The sequence below is a fragment of the Rhea pennata genome, chromosome 23, assembly GCF_028389875.1.
Source record: "Rhea pennata isolate bPtePen1 chromosome 23, bPtePen1.pri, whole genome shotgun sequence".
In the NCBI taxonomy this organism is placed as follows: Eukaryota; Metazoa; Chordata; class Aves; order Rheiformes; family Rheidae; genus Rhea; species Rhea pennata.
The window spans coordinates 5,729,357-5,749,041 of NC_084685.1; the positions used below are offsets into that span (position 1 = coordinate 5,729,357).

General features: G+C 40.5%; 1 protein-coding gene across 2 annotated transcripts in view; it reads right to left on the reverse strand.

The window, feature by feature from the left end:
• The window catches only part of CLIC4 (chloride intracellular channel 4), a 34,718-nt gene extending 17,366 nt beyond the window's left edge, over positions 1 to 17,352 (reverse strand). Inside the window, exon 1 of one of the 2 annotated variants that reach the window (XM_062593831.1) lies at positions 17,132 to 17,352. In XM_062593831.1, the coding sequence (XP_062449815.1) occupies positions 17,132 to 17,203 (72 nt within the window). In that variant the 5' untranslated portion in view covers positions 17,204 to 17,352. Of the gene's footprint in view, positions 1 to 16,514; positions 16,655 to 17,131 lie in introns of those variants that run through there. The other variant, XM_062593832.1, reaches the window with a different exon arrangement.
• Positions 17,353 to 19,685: the final 2,333 nt, after the last annotated feature.

Here is a 19,685-nt window from a genome sequence, read left to right on the forward strand (position 1 = left end):
ACTAGTTGTCTATAAATGGCAGGACATAAGGACTCAAATTGACTTATCTTGTCTCAGGCTTTTTCCCAACTCATTTCCACAAGTACCTGTCCACCAACAGAGAAGACCATCCTTCTGAATTCTTCGATGCATGGAGTACATAGTTATTTTTCTTCATTCTTTCACCAGTTTCATTAATGAAGATTTGAAAGAAGAAAAGAAGTTGTCTTTTTGTTCAAGTTACAAATTGCCTTCTTTATGTTGGGAAAGTTACGTAAAACTTTTCAGCAGATTAACAATACCAGATTGTCTTAGAGGCTGGCATGAAACTTTTCAGTGCCTGGGAGAAATGACATGCACATGGAATCACCACCACTGAGCTACTTCCCAAGGAACACACTTAAAAAGTAGCCCCAGCTTCTCACCAGCATATTAGCAAAGGTATCTACCAGAAATCAGAAATCTGGGTCAAAGTTTGGTTACATGGGGGCATTCTGCTTTATATCAGCTAAAAATCACAGTTTTCTATCACGCATATAGTAGTTTTAAGAATTCTGGCAAATACATGGATGAATGTGTTCCTACCTTGTAACATGCTAACATTAAGACAGACTGTTCACTCTGTACTCTATCTCCAGCATCTGCAAACCCTTACAGATCTTAATATTTAACCACATTGTCATCCCTCTAGATTGCATCGTATACTTCAGAATTTTCCACTAATATAGTTACATTATTGTGCTTACACTGGAGCCAGCCATTTCCTGCAAGTAAATTACGTCAATGGAGATGTATACTTGTCTAACCCCCAATGCAAGATCTCATCTCCTTTTGAAAAATAATACTGAAAACTACAAAAACTTCACCTCATTTAAATAAAGTATTTTTGTACTGCCCAGGCTAATTCACACTTTGAAGTAGAAATGACTGCTTCAGAATTGACCTCAAGCTAGGATTTATGGTAACTTCAGCAATGCCATTTAAACAAAAGCACATGAGTTATGCTGCAGCAACAGCACACTTGTGCTTGTCCTTGTCCAGTAAGTGTCAATTTAAGTTTTATCTCATTTACTCAGACAGAAAAGCTATCACCCTTTCTTTAAAGTAAAAGTGAGAATGTGGGCATTTGCCAAAGTACAATACCCCAAGGGCATAAAGCCATTAAGTCAACTCACAGTAACTGTTCACGTTGCCATTGTCAATGGAAATGTCCTGATCTGACATCTGTTGTCACACTTACGTCTTCAGCCTATTCTTCTCACACTAGCTACGCTTACAGGAGTTAATACATGACTTAGTCAAGATTAGCTTTCCTCGCTCTTCATCTTTTATTCAGCATCTCTGATCTGAAAACCAGAAAACAGAACTGGTTCAATATGACATACACTGTCAGAAACCTTGTTTTATATGGACTGAGGAAATCCTTAAATAGAAGGAACAAAGTCACATAAAAAGAGAAGAATCACTGGATGCAGCTGCTTGTCAATGTACAGACGATCCCCAGCATCACATGAAGTACAGAGGCTTAGCTTCAGTGCCACAACATCAACAGATTTAACCGATGCATTTCTGGAGGAGAACATTGTTAAATAAGTGCTAATCAATTTCCATCATTTCAGACCCACGTTTGAAAATGCATGAATACTGTTCTAATGGACAAGGGGTAACCATAAGAGACAACTTGCTTTTACAAGTCACTTCACTCATTTGTGGGCTGCAAAACATGACTTAAAAAAAAAGTACTGCTGAAGGCTAATTAAGAACTTCTAAGATACATGATCTGCCAAGTGAAGAACCAGTAGGTGATCTCATTTCCCCTATGCCCCAGATGTAAAGCAAAAAGTTACCAAACACTTTGAAAAGTTGAGAACTAAAATGCTTTTGATGAAAGCATCAGATAAAAAAGCAAAATGGTTCTTCCATGCACTAACTGGAATTACACTTTTTGCAAACAAATCAAACTATGAAGATTTATTACTACAAAGATTTAGGACTTTTCATAAACTCAAGAGGAAGATGTAACACCACTTTTGAAGCACTAAGTATGTGGCTGTACAGCTTTTGCTGCCTGTAAATCTGATATAAAAAAAGGCGCGACCCTTCGTCTGCAAAATGCAGTGCACCAAGGACAGAGAAAAGAATTTTAACGTTAGTGACTGACAAATGTTAAACATTTTTATATCACACAAACTTTGGAATTTATCAGCTGTAACAGCAATGCAGCTTTGAAAGCAAGTTAATGCACTGGATTAAACTCCCTGTCTTCTTTCATATGTTATAATTCCACTGCGAAGCTTTATTATTTCTAGTGGAATATTTAAAAACTGCAACTGAAATAAATCAATGTGAAATTCAGGAAGTAATTTTGCTTAATTATATTACAAAAGAAATCTTAGTCCGTTTGGAATCCAAAGCAGAGCTGCTCCTAAATCATAGAGCTGAACGTGAAATAGTTTAAAATTTAAGGCACAACACGGAACAGTTGCTTTCATGAAGGTCAGTTTTCCTAAGTCAAAACCAAAACTAAACCCAAAGTGATTTCAATGAGAGCTGAAGAAGGTTAAATGCATTTATGCTGTAATACCAACTTCTACAGTAACTTTTCTTCTCTCCCAAGCGAACAATATTCAGAATGAACAAGCAATATAATGAACAGTATTTTCTTTTATTTCAGACAGACAAGCTTTTTGGATAAATTGAATCAGAAAAAGAAAGTATTACAGCCCGTTAACATACAGTAATTCCAATAAAACCTAACGCTTTCCCACAGCTGCAGCTGAATACCTAAACCGAGCACAGATTTATGTCTACATTCAAAAGTTTGTCCCATTTATGCTCCAAAAAGTCCAAAGATATTCGGAGCACATACTGCAAAAGGAATGTAGTTAGAATGCCAAGAAACGTTTGGCTTCAGCGCTCTTGAGCTGAGAAATTCTGCTATGTAACTGTTTGCCTGAGAGGTCCATTTAATATCATCTTCCATTTGATACGCTGAGAGCTACAGCACAGATCTGTTATGACAGATCTCTGTTAAGAGAAAAACCATACTGGAGATGCAACATATTCTTCTCCTTAAATCATAAAAGTGTTTTTTTTTTTTTCAGAGGGAGATGAATTTGGAGGATATTTTAGAGTGCTGATTTTCTTCATCAGAATAGAGCTGTACTGATACTAAACTGTAAGCCTTTAGATATCGTTACAATATTCTGAAACTATACGAGATCAGTCTCATAAGGGATTAATCAAATTACAACTGTTTCTTAAATTCACTGTTGGAAGCCAGAAATTTAGCATCACCTGATCTTTGAATTCAGGTCAAAACATTCTAGGATATCTTCAACATTTAACTCCCATCAACATCAATTTCATTCCTCAGGAGCAGAGGAAATATTAAATGTTGACTTCTCTATCCTAATTCAGTCTAGGTTATTTGCTAATTCAGCAAGATTATTCTTGCTATATAGAGAGGAGCTCTGAGTTTTTATTCAAATTCGTTTTCAAAAAAACAGATCTTTAGTACCAAATGATACAAACCTTCCTACATCTAAGACTATTTTCAGTTATCACCAAATCAAGTTGCTATCATCCATTGAAGGACTTGAACATAAGAGTAATGTGAAGTTCTTAACTACAACTCAATACCAGGTATTTCACTTGCATGGCTTAGGACCAGAGAGAAAGAAAAAGCATTAACACTGCACACAGCAAGGTAATATGGTATTTTTCACTAGTGAGTATTTTGCTTAAAGATGAAAGAGAGCATTAGTCCTAAAAAGCCTAACTTCAATATATCAGAAAGGAAAGTACAGTGCCAAACAGCGTTTAACTTGACCTAAGACCTATGACCAAGTCATACTATGCTAGAGACGCTACTGAGCGGTCTGAAAGTCTGAAAAAACAATTGCCATAGACAATTTGTCACAGCGAGAAAAGGTTAAAGATGTTCAGTTGCCTTAAGCAAAATTATATATTTATATAGGCAAGGCTGAAAAGGTGTCAAAAAAGGTGACAGAACAGACCTTATATTAACCATCAAATGTGACATGGAAAGAAAGATCTGGGCATTCAGACACTGCAGTGCATAGTCTACAAAATAACATGAAAAACAAGCAGGGCTGTTTTTCAAAGAGACCTAAGTAGGAAAATAAGTTCAAACACGAATGGAATAGTTACAAAACACTGAAACAAATAATGAGTATGCTCACTGAGAAGACAACCTGGTTTATCATAGCCCACAGACTTAAACTACTGGCAACTCCCAGTGCCAAGTAGCTCAGCCCATGCAAGAGTGCCAGCTACTGCTTCTCCCACTGTCTGGGAGGTTGAGTTTAGCTGATCCAGCCAGTGTGGTAGCCACCTCCTCCCTTTCTCTTTCCTCAAAGCAGTTATTTCATTCAACAAGATTATTCACAGACACACACACACAAAAGAGGGTACCAAGTAACTGTATTTCTTTAACTGCTAAACATGCTAAGGGATGAAAAAGTAAGTTTTCAGTGTAAAACTTTTCTCATTACAGCAACAAAAATTAACTTGACTCTCATACAAGACCCTGTACAGATTAAAACTACCAAAGTAGTGCTGAAATTTACTGAAGACTAATCAACAAACAAGCAAAGAAACATTTAAAAGGATCCCAAAGCCCTTAGTCTACTGTATACACCTGACAGACTGGAGAGTTAAACAGAGTTTAAAAATCCTAGTCCTGAATGACTGTGAAACTGTTTCAAAGAGCAATTAGTTAACAGGAGCACATTATGAGCTTCCCAAACTGCACTGAGTGACTGCAGAAATAACAGTAAAGTCAAAGTGCATCCAATGAGAAGTATGATACAGTTCACTTGCCATCTATGTAAATAAAACTGAAGAGAAGGGCAGAACACTAGAAGACCTTCCTTAGTACCATTTCCTAATTTATCCAAAACTGTTAAGGGAAGTTTTCCCCAATTTGATATACGAGAAAAGGGGAGGAGGTTGATTGAAGAGAGAAAAATCCATTTTAGAAAAAAGCATGTCACAAAATACCTTTTTGTCAAGATGACTAATGAAGCTATTTGACTACACCATCAAGAAAGTGTCCACTCCTCTGAACAGGTCTGGAATCCACAGAGTCCGGAAAATTAAAGTGCAAACAAGTAAACAGATTTAAATACTCTTCGGTTTTTCCTAAAGTCTTGAATTCAGCAGTTCTGAAACATATGGTAGTTCTCAAAAAAAAAATCTACTGGGAAAAATACATGAGAAAAGCAGAATGATGCAAGCTCATTACCTCAAAAGAGCCACTAACAATCAATCTTGTGTTTCATGAACAGTAGTCTCATTAAAAACTCAGTAAACTAACAATAATCCTACATGGATTCGAATTTTAAGAGGAAATTGTTTAAGGTAAACTAATGAAGTGATTCAAGAGAAAAGCATGCAGCAAATTCAAAGTCCCAGAGATGAAAGAATACAGAAAGGAGTGGTTCAGTGTTCCACACATGACTACTGAAAACAGTCTGGTAGTATCAGTCTAAATCCTTGCAGCGTCAACTCAGACCTTTATCTTGCCAAGCTGGATAAACAGAATTCCACGCTGTTTACTGGGCAGGGTTTTCAGATAAGATGTAAAACACTACGTGCATGTAAAGACTGTAAGAACGTAACACCAATCAAATGCTTCTTCTGTATGGTGCCTTATACCAACTGTTTTCTGCTTCTGTTCAGCCAGCGGATGGATAAGATTCAAGAATGTTTACATCGAAGCATTTATTTTGGAAGCCAAAATATGTCTTAAAGAGCCCCAAATATCAATGAAGCATCGTTAAAAGAATAAAAAACCTATGAAGGGATTAAGTTGAAGAGTTCTGGACTAAAAATGTGATTTGTATGTAATAAACAATGTTACAGGTTTAGCTCAATTGGTTAGAGTGCAGTGCTGCTAATGCCAAGGGTGCGGGTTCAATCCCTGTATGGGCTACGCTGAGGGTTGAACTAGATGATCTCCAGAGGTCCCTTCCAACCTTACCATTCTATGATTCTATTTCCACACTTTCATATTCATTTGTTTGATAGGAGGTTGTTTTGTTTTCATGGGAGGAACAGGTCAGGGAGAAAGCTAGAGTTAAACCCTGATCTTTGACGTCAACTAAATCTGGTTGAACTAGATTTAATCTGAGATATGACAAGACAGAAAGGACACTTCTACTTACCACTTCATCTTCTATCTTGGCTCTCCAGAACAGCCAACAGTTAGTGTCCCAATTTAAAGGTGACAGCTTTTGTTTCTGTTAAGTTTGTCTGCCCAGTGGTATGAGAACACTTAAAAGGGCAAGAGTAGCACCTTCTGATAAATGAGGTTGATATTGCTGATAGCCTAAAAAAGTTTCCTGACACAATATGCAAAACAGACACTGAATCTCAGAACAAGGGAAAAAAGAAAACAAACAGCATAATGTAAAAATTTCAGAGTACTATCAGGATCTTCTTGTCATGTTTTGGTACGGATTGAATATATTCAATCTATATAATCAAAATATTTTACTACAGAGTTACTGGAAATCGACAGTTAGTGGCAGCAGCAGGTACTGCCTGTAACACACAAAGAACTCAAAGCAATGAATTTCATCATCTTAGCTACATTGAAATGAGCAGCTAAATTTTACTCTAACCTTAATATTGAAAAATTATCTCTAGTTATACTTGACACATGCTACTACAGGACACCTTTCTTCCAGATTCAGCTGTTCTGGTAAGAAGCGTAAAACAAGGAGTTATGACAAGGAGCTATGAAAAAAAAAATAACAAAGTTTAGTTTGCCTACTTTGGTGGTACTGGTAATGAAGTGAATTAGGCTCTTCATTATTGAAACACATTAGAAACAGCAGATCTGCTACACCAGCAAAACAAAACAGCAACTTCAACAATTCCTTCCAGCATGTTTGTTGCCTTCTCCCACCAAACATACCAACAGGTGGTCAAGCAATGAATGCTTCACAGCTGAAAACATCCTCTCGTTTTAAGGATTAGCCAGTAGGAGCTGCTATCACCATATCCTTGTGAAAGGAGAAAGGGTAAGACTTGGAAACCACTTTCTACACATATTTTGCCTAATGGGATATTACTAGTCCATAGCCCTAGAAGCAGAATTGTCCAAAGACAGTGATGCGGATCCCATCTGAAGAGTTTGGATCACCTCATAACAAAACTAAAGAGGATAGAAGAAAGAACATCTGAAATATTTGCCCAAGACAGTACTGTGAGCCTCACAAATATTGTTTGTCTTTACCTTCTCTTTATGTTAAAATTCACATTCGGCAAAGATGTTGAATAGCTAGCGCACTAAACTCCTTTATCTCCTTTCTGAGTGCTTATTACAGCTGACATTTGTCATGTTTGTGAATCAACTCTTTCCTTTAAAAGCCTTTGTTAAAAGAAAAAAATCTGTAGCGCATTTAAAGATCCATGTTGGCCTCTTAAAAGAGACGGGAGCAAAGGCAAATCTCAGACAACTTCAGGCTGCTGCATATCTCTACATTTCAAGGTGCAGGTCCCATGTAGTCCAGCTGATACCACAGCACAGCTTTTTAGCAGAGCCACTGCACTTTCAGTAACACAAAGCAGTCTCTAATGTATTTTGAAACCTATCCTGCTCGTTTTCTGCTAATGTAAGTTAAAAAGTCACTAAAATTTCAGTCAAAACACAAAATAAGCATGCAGCATAAATTAAAAAGCTATCCATGCTATTAAATATCTGACAAGCAAGTGAACTCCTACAATTCTTTTATAAGGCTAAGATTCCAGATAAGACATCCACTATCTTTCTCATAACTTTAAAGATCAGGAGTCAGACAGTTTAAACAGTTTCTTCTACAGCGTGCTGCGTGTTGCAGGCAGATGAGCCTATAGCATCACAGACAGTGCAAGAAGCACAGTACCTTTTCCTATATAATCCTGTTCTCTAACCGCATTATTAACCTCCACTGTAAGTTTCCCCACTACGTATTAACTGCTTTTAAACACAGAAGGCAACTACTTCTAAAGGATGTGGCAAGATAAGCGTATGCCTCATTACCCTTTACAAAGAGGAAAATATATTGCAGGAAAAGAATGTACATTAGTCTCCCAAGTTGGAGACATCTGACCTCAGAAACCAGTGAATGAAGTTTACAGCAGCTATATCATAGCCTTATCCTTATAGGAATAATACTGGTTAGTGTAGCCCCTTTATTTGACCTTTATAAGGGGATTTGAGAAAAGCGTGGTAATTTGATACCAATTAGACTTAAACTTTCAGGCAAATAAAAAGCAGTTTTAGTTCTATAAAGCAATTTAAGTAATCACTACTATCTTAAATAGCTAGAAACCTTTAATAAAAAGCACAGAAAAAAAACCAAAAAACAAACAGACAAAAGAGGCAAAAAGTTCTTACCCTAGAATTCACTGCAAATAAAAAATGGCCTCAGGAAAAAAAAGTGAAATTAACTTCTTGCATGTTCTTGGGATTTAACTATTAAATCAGGGAAAGGAATGCTTATCTTCCCATTCAAATTGCCTCTTAAAAGTCATTACTTTTCAGATAAGCCACCGCAGTGTTAGACATTTGACTGTAGCAGCAACAGACCATCTTAGGATGATGCTATTTTTAGCCTCGGAATGTTGCTCATAACAAAAAAAAAAAAAAAAAAAAAAACGGACTTGTCTTGTACAGTTCCATGCAACTCTTTGTTCATCGTCATCCAATTCTCAGTGTAAAGCTTTTGGAAAAAAAAGCTTTGGGATTTTCATCATATATTAAAGTAACTTCATAATTCAGCAGAAATTAATTAAGCGTTTTCAGTTCTTTAGAGAAAAGAAATTATCTCATGTTCATCCTTTGGGAGACTCAGATAGAGAGCCAGATCAAAACCCGTATTAGACACTAACCACTAGTTTTCTTCAGTGAAGAAATTATGTTATCAATACAAAAAAAAAAAAAAGAGAGAGACTGTGGATAATCACAAACATGTTTTTCTTCTAGATTAACCTAAGAAAAATAGAGTAATTAAGTTACTTAATAACTATAGAAACTGTCATCTCTAACCCTCTTATTTACAGTGCCTTTAACAAAGTGATTTAGTTGTAACAAACCTAGATAAGATAAAAATAGCCAACGGACTAAAATTTGGTATGTAACACATTCTTACCATATTCTAGGGTAAATCTAGAACTATATAGTAATAAGTTTGTTTAGGTAGTGCTTGAAACTTGCCGTTGGGTACCTGGCATTCAAACTTGGAACAGTCATTGTGAGTGACTGTATCCCCTCTCCACCCCCCAAATTTGCTAACAAAGTACAGAATGTGCTTTGGCTACAGTCCAAGGGACCTATTTCCAAATCTTTCCACAAACGAAGCACCTCTGACATTTACAGGAAAGAACTGCAAACTTTGTCACTGGGACTGAGAAGCTCAAATAAAATTTCTGTCTTTGGTATTTAAGTTTTCTTCAAACAACCTTCTGAGTATACACCACTTCTGCAGAACAGAAAACAAAGATCTTTGTTTATGGTATACTATAACCTAATTTACAGAGCTAAGACAACCAGTGTGTTAGACAGGTTAGCAATAAAGAGCTGCTCAAGCTTCATCCCATGCGTTGCTCCTTCTCCACCAACAGTCAGGTCATAAAGTTGCCACGTTGACTTAGATTTAATCTAGGAGCAGAAGAGCCAATGCTCTCGGGGGAAAAAAAATAGCTCAAATTCTCAAAACTCACTGAATCAGAGGCGTAGTTTTGAACCTGTACACCTTGATAACAGCATACTCCAAAGTTCTAGCTAGGAAAAATGTTATCCTAGATTGCAATGGTGTTGGACATTTTTTATACAATGTAATACAACAGCAGGGTTTTGATGGAAGCTTTCTTTTTTTAAATTTGCTCTTTTTTGCTTCTGGTTCCAATGAAGGTATTGTACAGTTCATTTATTAAAAGGCATCTCTATGAACATATTCTACACCCCTTAGGATACAGTATCCAAATTTTTCATTCACAGAGTAGAACTTCCTCCTTCAGGACATTTTGCTTCATCTCATTAAGCTACAGTACAGCATGTCTCACTAGACTAATACAAGGATTGAAAGACTAAAGAAATACATTTATGCTTATTTTGATTTTATTTTTAGACAAAACCACATTAAGAAAAAAAACTATTTCCTTTATTTAAAAAAGCAGCTCTGAAAGTACAGACTGTCAGACTCTAGCCAAACTAGTAATGCTTTAACAGAGCCAAAAAAGTCTGAAGCTGATCCAGTAGCACTGACTGATCTCATTAGTTCTTCTCAGGAAAATATACAGATATGACTTCACTCCTGGATTACACTCCTATATTTAGTTTATACCTAATATGGATATTTAGTGTACAGAACTAAGCCATTTCCTTTCCTCGTGTAAAGTTCCTTGCCCTTTGTCTAAGCAACAATACAAGGAATCAGTTTGAACTCTTCAAGAACCCATACACAAAGACATCTGTAATTAATAGCAGTTTAGCTTATGTTTTTAACTTCAGCATAAATAAACACAGCATTCAGAGCTATAAAATCAGATTGTGGCACAACTGCACATTTAACCCGTTGGGGAAAAAAAATCAAAACAATTTAAAAGATTTAGCTATTCCTTCACAGGAAAAAATATTCTAAATAAAGGATTTAAAACTCCTGAAATCAAAACTCTATTTGAACTAATATGATGATGATTTTCCTTGATTTTGTTTTGGGAGGTTTTAATTGTTAAAATATTCACAAACTCCTGTTATAACTAATGAGAATAAAAGGAGCACTTAATAGCCTTTTTAGTGAAAATGTATCATTTTGAAATCATGAATATTTATAATTTGAGAAAAATGCAAGAAAGCACTTGACTGGAACAATAAGTTATTTGCTATCAGTTATTTTAGAAGAATTTTGAAGACAAAAATCAACTTAGTTGGACAACAAATACAGATGTAAATTACTTTTTCCATAGATCGTCAACTTGCAACCGAACATCGGCTTAACTACTTGGGCAAACTAAGTGAAGGGACCTGATTTACAAAAACAGTTTTCACAGTTCCAAATGTGTCTACACTGGCAGACAAAAACACCTTACTTTCTCCTGCACTGGCTAGTTAGGGTTTTGTAGAACTGCACTGCTCATCTGGACACTACACGCTTATCAGCTGCAGGGCCTAATCAGCAACAGACCACCTCATTTAAAAAAAAAAATGAATTTGATTACTGACAAATATAGATATCAAATCTTTAAAACAGTTTTGGCGGATTTCTAAGTGGTATCTCTGGCCCAATCAGAATTTGGACTCAATGCAGACACCGTTATAAGAGTGCACAGGCCTTGTGTTAGCCACCTCAGAGCAAATAACAACTGTCTCATTTAAAAGAGAATCTGAACATAGTGGTGAGAAAACAAGAGCTCAGAGCTCTTTCTGTCCCTTTTGACTAATGTAAACTTTTAAAATCAAATTTGAACCTGCAAAGTACAAAAGTCACTTTCTAAAGTACATGAATAGCTAAAATAGCAATTAATTCCCTGGTTAGCCTCTCCCAAATATAGGTTTTATAAAGGACAACTCAACCTTCAAAAATCCACAAGTTCAATAACAAGAACCAGCTACAGGACAGACTACTTCTCTGTTCACTCTATTCACATGAAAAGGAAAACGGTAACACTTTTCAAATAATACAAGGAAAACTCTTCCCTTACGGTTCCTTCCAGAAGATTAGATCAGGATAGTCAGTAGAACACTGGACAATGATATTGAGGCTCTTCAGGCTGCAAGAGTAATGATCATTAACTTCTTAGGACGCTAATACTGTCACTGTGCTGCCCACTGAAAGATTATCAGACCCTCCCACTCGCTTCCTAACAGTGGAACAGTGAGTTTATATGAACATTCCTCATCCACATGTTACCTCTCAACAGTCAATTATCTCTACCTAGAGTCAAGGTATCTCTTTCAAGAGGCTTCTCACTCTTTCCAAACATTTTCATATTATCTTTGATGTCACATTAAGTATACCCATCCCTGCATCTGTGGACTCCTTATTACACGCACACAGAAGCTGACATAAAAAAGCATCAAGCCTAAGACTCAGACTACTTCTGTCCTCGATGTGCATTTTTTTCCTTGACTTTTGATAAATTCCAGAGCTTAGAGTTTGCCCCACAGTAAGTGTTTGAATACACAGAGGATTGCTTCTCTTGCACCTTCAAGTCCTCTAGTGCTTAGCCTGAGACATTTCTCATCTGTGAAAACTGAGTAGGTTTGTCTTTTACAGCAGTATCTATGTTCAAAGAACGCAGTTGGGGTTTAGAGCATTTGTAGCAAGTAACTCAGAAGTACCACCTCGGATGACCGTACAATCCTAACCGTCAGATTATCAGACTGTGAAGGGCAGTGAGCTGAAATTCAGGAAATCAGCCAGCTCTCATACCATTTTGTGAGGAAAGGAGGAAAAGTGCACAAGAGTCAAAATCTTTCAACTGCAAAGTAAAACAGAAAGTCTCCTGACAATATAACTGAACTGTCCAGATATTAATCACTGGGAAGTGGAAGATATATGCTAATGAATAAAACCACTGCCACTGAATTTTATTCAGAAGCAATTTCTGTCTGAAGGAAAGCTAACTGATCTGTTTAAACTCTTTGGAAATGACTTAAGTTTTTTTTTTTTACTTTTCAATATTTTGGAAAAAATGTAAAGTTGAAATTTGAAACCATCTCAGTGTTTGCAAATTGGATATTGTACAAAGTGCATTTCTATATTAGCAATTAGACTCGAGTCAGAAAGACAAGGTTTCTGGCTATTAGAACTCTCCGAAATGGAATTTTAAGGAGTACAGTTTGCTGGCTAAAAGGGGAAAAAAGTGATTTATTACGATTAAGCACAGGCTATATCAAGATGTTCATGCCTCAGCTTATAAAGGATCACTTATGATACTCCTGCATTTGCCCAAAAACAATAACCTGCACATGAAGTTTTGTTATCTATACCAAATGCAAATCAAAGGCAGGCTGAGAAAATTCTCAGGTGCTGAGGTTATTACATCATAACCTCCAAAGGATAATCTTGTATGTAAGGAAAAGACTTATATAATCAGATTATCAAGTGGCAAGCCTGCCCTGGCAAGATTGAATCTCAGAGGCAACACTGCATGTTTCTAGTCATGTTATTTCCTAATATAGATTACCTTTTAATTGTATGGCTACACTGCAGTTGACAAAGAAAACAAAAACCAACGATGACAAACAAACAAGTTCATGGGATGGTTTGTTATACATCAATATACACCAACTATACTACTCCAGAGTAACACAACAGAGCTTAAGCAATGATACTCACAGGCCATAAGCAATCAGAAGACAAAGCCAAACCTCAATGTTAGCAATTCAGACAAATTATATTTTCTCTTACCCAGCACTGAACTGGTATCATTGCTGCCCACTGCTACACACGTACACATGCATAAATCCCTTTCCTGCCATGGGCTCTGACATTTCATTGAACAAAGGACAACAAAACTGATCCAGATGCTAGAAAGCAAGCAGTTCACTTGCCAGTTCTGTTTAATTTGGATGTACAAAGCGTAGACGAAATTCTGCCGACGCTTTATAGTTGGGTATCTTACTAAATGTGAATTCACAGTATTTTTCTATGGACAGTACAATTTACAGGTCAATTGTGCTTTAGATACAGACACTATCTGATTTCAAAACAGGTGCCCAATTTCGCAATGATATCTTACTTGAAATCTACCTAAGATAGGTCTAAGATATCTCAGGTCTAATTAATTTGCAAGTATACACACACTGCGCAATTTAAGAAGAGAGCAGTTTCCTTAATGATTACCCACATATAATCCATACATGTTACCATAAGCCAACACCTCATGTCAACAGATACATGACTAAGAATTACTTGTTTGTTATTTTCTTAAACACTGAACTTGTTGATCGGCTGTGTCTTCACCTTGCTATTACAAAAGAATGGCATCACTGACTACCCTCTACAACACCATGGGTTGAGCTTTGAGCAGCTTCCATCCACATCTTTTTTGTGCACCATCTTAAATAAACCGTTCAAGTAGCTGTATAAGCTTTATTCTGTGGTTTCACAGATCAGTGGTTCTACTGGACCAAATCAGTCTGCCACACTTTTTATTTACAGTAAAAATCCAGACATGATCAACTAAACTCCAGTTGTTATAAGTGGCTTAAAAGAGTTGTATCCAAATCACAATCCTCTAGTTTCTATGTGCATGTTCATTACATTGCAGTCTTCACTACTCTAAAATGCCACTAGGGCATACAAAATATTCTTATTAGACAATGGAAGCAGGCCTCCCTTATTAACAAACATGTGAACATAGTAGGAAACTGAATGAAATAAGATACATCACTAGTTTCTCCTAATCAGCTCTCAGAGGAAAGGCTTGACAAATATTTACAGTACGTTAAAAGAGCTGCAGGCAGCCCACCAGCACTCTAATGAAAATACTGCCAAAGTTACTCATTACATGAGATTAAAACAGACATCATTCACCTCAGTTCCAGCATTATACTATAAATATTTTCTTATCTAAATATCCTAATTCTGCACACGCTTTATCACAGAATATGAAAATACAAGTTATAACAGACTGATACACTGCTTGTTTGAACAAATTAAAGCAATCTATGGGTGTCTATGGGTTATCTGTAACTGAAAGCTAACCATGTGTGCACTCCTCACTATGCTGCGCCACACCTCCTTCACCAATTCTGTTACTGATCACAATTTAATAAGGTGCAAACCCAACATTTTGGGCATGAAGCCAAATAGATTCTCCTGCTGCTTCACAAATCTGCTCTCAAGCTTTAATCCATACCTTTGTTTCATCTTACTCTGGCTGCTACAATCCTTTGTACACAGGTCATACAGTTGCCGCCCTTCAGCCGCGGGCATTTGGCACAGATTTCTTTTTTGGTCAAGAAGTCTTTCCATTACCTCTATAGTAAGAACTTCACTGGTTAACAGCGCACAGGTTGAACCGAGACCTCATATACAGTTCTAGAAGTGATTATCCATGTTGTGAAGTCTTGTTCTAATACTCAGTAACTGCACAATTTTTTCTAGATTGTACCTATATTCAGGTGGAAAATGTGAAATAGATGAAAGCAGACAATCTGCTCCCCATTTACACAACACAAATGAATGACTAAATCAAAATCCAATCTACTTTTCTAAACAGACACTATTAACTTCATTGACTAACCCTAAATATTTCACTTTTATAGGAAGTGATCATCTTAGAAAGCTAGAGAAGTAGAAAGCGAAACCTCTTTACCTGAGGACCATGAAGACAGACAAGAATAACTTCTTTTTTAACTTGAGATCTACCCTAAAGGCTGACAGTATACAGTTTGCATAGTTATTCATAACACTGGAAAAAAGACTTCCTTGAGGGAGATAGTACTCACTGATAACCTTGAAAATAGCCTTCTTAAATCCATGCCAATAATGACGTTTCAACTGAGAATGACAAAAGAATTTCCGATTTTTTACTTTTCACATATTCTAACATCCTTATTGGTCCAATATTGATTTGAGTCAATATATCCTTCGCACAAATAACACCACACCTTCTTCCATGTTACTCCTCATGCACTAAATATTCTCTTTAAATAGATCCACAAAGCTTATACTTCCCCTTCAAATCTATGGGTCATCAATCACTGTCCTGATTTCTGTTTAAAAGAAAGAAAGAAAGAAAAAGCCTACCAGCTTTAGGACAGATGAAGGTAAGCTGGCATGTTATACATGTTATAATAAAAATCTGCCACTGTAAGTTATAGATTAGTGCTGTAATTGTAAGCTCTAACCTCTACACTGAAAATCTAAATATTTTGACTAAAATCAGGTCTGGAATCCTCCACTTCAATGTTTTCCCCTAGGTCCTGTTAGTAGTTTTAAGATGCAGTAACAAGTCTAAAAAGGATGAATTCAACATTTTAGAAGTATTATTTAATAAATAAAAAATTAATGACTTATTTGCAAGCATGTATTTAGCCTAATGGAGTTTTTCATGTTTTTTCATGTCACCATGGCTTCTAAAATAAGCAATTTCAAAAAACTCAGATGAAGGCTTTCCATTATTTTCTTACTGCAACAGAAAAGAAACTTCAACAGAAGAATTAAAAGTTTGAAGAAAGTCTCTTTAGAAACCAAGTAAACCGTTGGGGGGATAGGCAAATACTGTTTATTCCCGATCTTCTTGATATGAAGCAAAGAAGAAAGATGCTGCATCACTAGAGCCCCCAAAGATGTAAAATATTGCATCATACTGCCATAAATGAATGCAAAATATGTGGAGATACCATATGGTATCTTTGCTAGATAAGGGCAGCACAACACATCCTAGTTTTTTTTTTCCTTCTAGTTTAGAAGAAAAAGCGGTGATGCGTTTGAACACTGTGGTTTCAGCCACAGCAGTTAACATTTTAGACGGGTGACTCGGTGGAAAGCAACTAGTATTTTTATTACCTTCCTCTGCGTACACACACGCACACTTGGGCACACAATGCAGGAAGAGCGAGGGCTCCCGCGGTACGTGCAGCAAGTTTTCCCTCTCTGCCGCCGACACCCAGCCCGGCTGCGCCCCAGCTGCAGCCTCCGCTCGTCTCTCCTTGGCTCTCGGGGAAGAAATTTCCAGCAAACGCGCACAGAGACACTTTTCAGAAGTGCCTGGCGGCCCCTCGCCCGGCTCCCCCCGCCCTCCCCGCCGGGGGCCCCGCTGCGAGCGGCGCCCGCCGCCCTGAGGGAGCCGGGGGGGGGAGGACCGCCGCCCGCGCCGCCCCGGCCCCAGCCCCGGCCCCGGCCCCGGCGGGGGAGGGCAGACGCCGCCCGCCGCCCCCCACTCACACACACACCCCGCGCGGCGCCGCCGAGGGGCGGCGGCGGCAACAATAGGCGCGGAGCGGCGAGCGGGCGGGAGGCGGCGGCGGCCGCGCCCGCTCCCGCCGCCGCCAGCAAGTTGCTGAGGGAAACTTGGAGCCTCCCGGTCCGAGCGGCCGGCGGGGAAGAGCCGGGCGGGAAACGGCGGCGGGGCGTGGGGATGGGGGGGGGCAACCAACGGCCGGGACCCCCCGCGCGCGCCTCACCTTGACGAAGAGCTCGATGACGGGCTCCTTGTCGCCCTCCTTGAGGCCGTTGACGGGCACGGACAGCGCCATGCTTCAGCCGCCGCCGCCGCCGCCGCCGCCTGCTGCTGCTTCTCCTCCGCTCCTCGGCTCTGCTCTCCCTCCGCCTCGCCCGGTGCTCGCAAGCCGCGACGGCGCCGCGCCACCGCCCGCCTTCCCCCGCCCTGCGCGCGACTGCGGGCGGCCCCGCGCGGCGGGGCGGGGCTCTGCCGGAGGGGCGGGGCTTGCGTCGAGGGGGGCGGGGCCGAGACGCGGGTGACGGTTTCTCTGACAGGAGTGGGGGGGTGGTAGGGATCGGCCCCGCGGAGCCGCCCCGGGGCGCGGCCCTAACGGCTGCTCCCAGGCCTGGCCCCGACCCCAGCCCTGCCGGCAACGGGAGAATCCCCCCCCCTTCCCTGCCCCCAAACCGGGAGACACCCCCCCCAACCCCTCACCGCCGGGGACCGTCCCGCTGCGGCCCTCCACCGCGCAGCCCCCGCGCCAGGGCCTCAGAAACCGCCTCTTTCCTGACTGGGAGGGGAAAAAGGGAAAAAAAAAAATCTATTTAGAGAGGTTTCCAGCCTAGTTTCTTCCTTGCTATTAAGGCCAGGGACTGAGGAGCCAGATAGGGAGGGAAAAAAAAAAGATTACGCAGGAGATTTGGGCAAAACGATGGAATGAAATGAAGCCACTCGCCCTTTTCCAGCCTTTCCACCAAAATAGCAGCGCGGCCCGCGCTCACATTTTCCCCCTGCGACTGAGGCCGGCGCCGTCCCAGCCCAGCGGCCAACAGAGCGGCCTCTGTGCGCTCGCAGCGCCCGCCCGCCCTCCCTCCTTCCCGGCCCTTCCGTCTGCGGGAGCGCCGGCTCTATTTTTACGAGTCTGAGCTCAATCCGAAGGTCTGGTTCCCAGGGTGGGATGCGCGGGGGCTGCGGGATGCTCCCCCCGGGGCGGCACCCGGCGGCTCGCCAGCCCGGCTCCGTGCCCCGGCGGCGCGGACGGTGCCCCGCGACCAGCTTCCCTGTAATTTGTACCCAAACGTTTCCAGAAAAGCGATGGGGACCGTGGGGTTGCGAATAGAGTGCTCGCTAGTAATAATAAAAATCTCTTCTCTCTTTCCCTCTCTCTCTTTTCCGGTGTTTTACTGGCTGCTATTCAGCATAACCGGATGTCTTTAAACAAATTTCGCCTCCGAGTGCCCTTGAAACTCGCATCTGGAGCAGGAGAGACGGCCGCCGGCCCCTCTCCCCGCGCTCAGAGGGCCGGGCCGCGACGTGCCAAAGTCCTTCGGCGCGTGTTGCTGCAGCTCGGGAGGAGCTCCCCGGGCCCGGGGAGCTCCCTCACGGGCAGCGGGAGTCTCTTCGCTCTTTGCCTTACAGGCGCTCCGAGGAATCCGTCTGATTCATGGGGTGGGACGGGCAAAATTAGGAATCGGTGTGTCACTGCAGCCAAACCAGCAGTCAGGCAGGACCGCGCAGTCTAGTCCAGGAACCGCAATGAATAATCGCCTGTAAATTAATTGCAACTTACACCGCAAAGGACACGGTAGTCAGAACATGGGTGGGAGCGAGGGGAAGGAGAGGGAGAGACTAACATTTCCTTTAAAGGACACTGCCTCAGAAAAGTCAGCTTTCAGGGGCTTCGCGCTCACTTTTGCCAGGCAGCGGAGTTGCACCAGTAGATGCAAGCGTTACCAGTAGATCAAGGACCTGGTAATGAGGGGTTGTATTGCAAGGCCTTTGCATCACACTAGCGGGGGAGTTGTTATCCTCTGCTGCGTCTTTGGTTATCTCCTGTGAATGAAATCAGTCATTCAGCTCCTTTCCTGATAAATTTGCCCATGTCCCAGAACTACCCTCGTGCTGTTTTGCTTCCACCCAGGGGCCACGAGCTGAGTCCTCGCAGTTGGGACTGAGCAGCACTGGGATAAGAAACCCAGCGTCACATCTGCCCCTTAGCTACGGACTAGGCCTTGCTGTCGGTGCCTCCCCACCCCCTTCTGCCAAAAGTTTTAAAAACACACGATTCTGTAAAAGTTGAATTATTGCTAATGCCTGAGCTCCCTGCAACAAGGACTCGCCTACTTTTGAAAATGCAGGGGTTTTAATACAAATAGCTCTCCCGCAGAGCTGCTAAAGGCAGCGGTATAGCAGCAAATTTAAGGTCTGCAAGGCACTGGGTGCTTTCTTACACTTTACCGGCAGTGCAAACGAGCTGCCAGGGCCATTTCGACTTACTGCCACTGAATTTCCTCTCTAATAAAAGAATTCACAAGGTGTTATCTTGCCAAGCAGTTAACAGCTAGCTGATTTCATTTATATCCAGCTGCACCAGCCTTGTCTGTTTCTTAATATCTTTTAAGTTATTTTACTTTTAGATAAGATTTTCCTGGTTTCCAGCTGGCTCCTACTGAACCTCTTATTCACCACATTCAAATGAAACCTCTTTCGCTAATGATGTTCAGTACAGTTTTGAATGCGGAAAGCTCTCAGTTCTGTAATTGATGGTTGTGTTACTCTGCAAGATTCTTGCAATA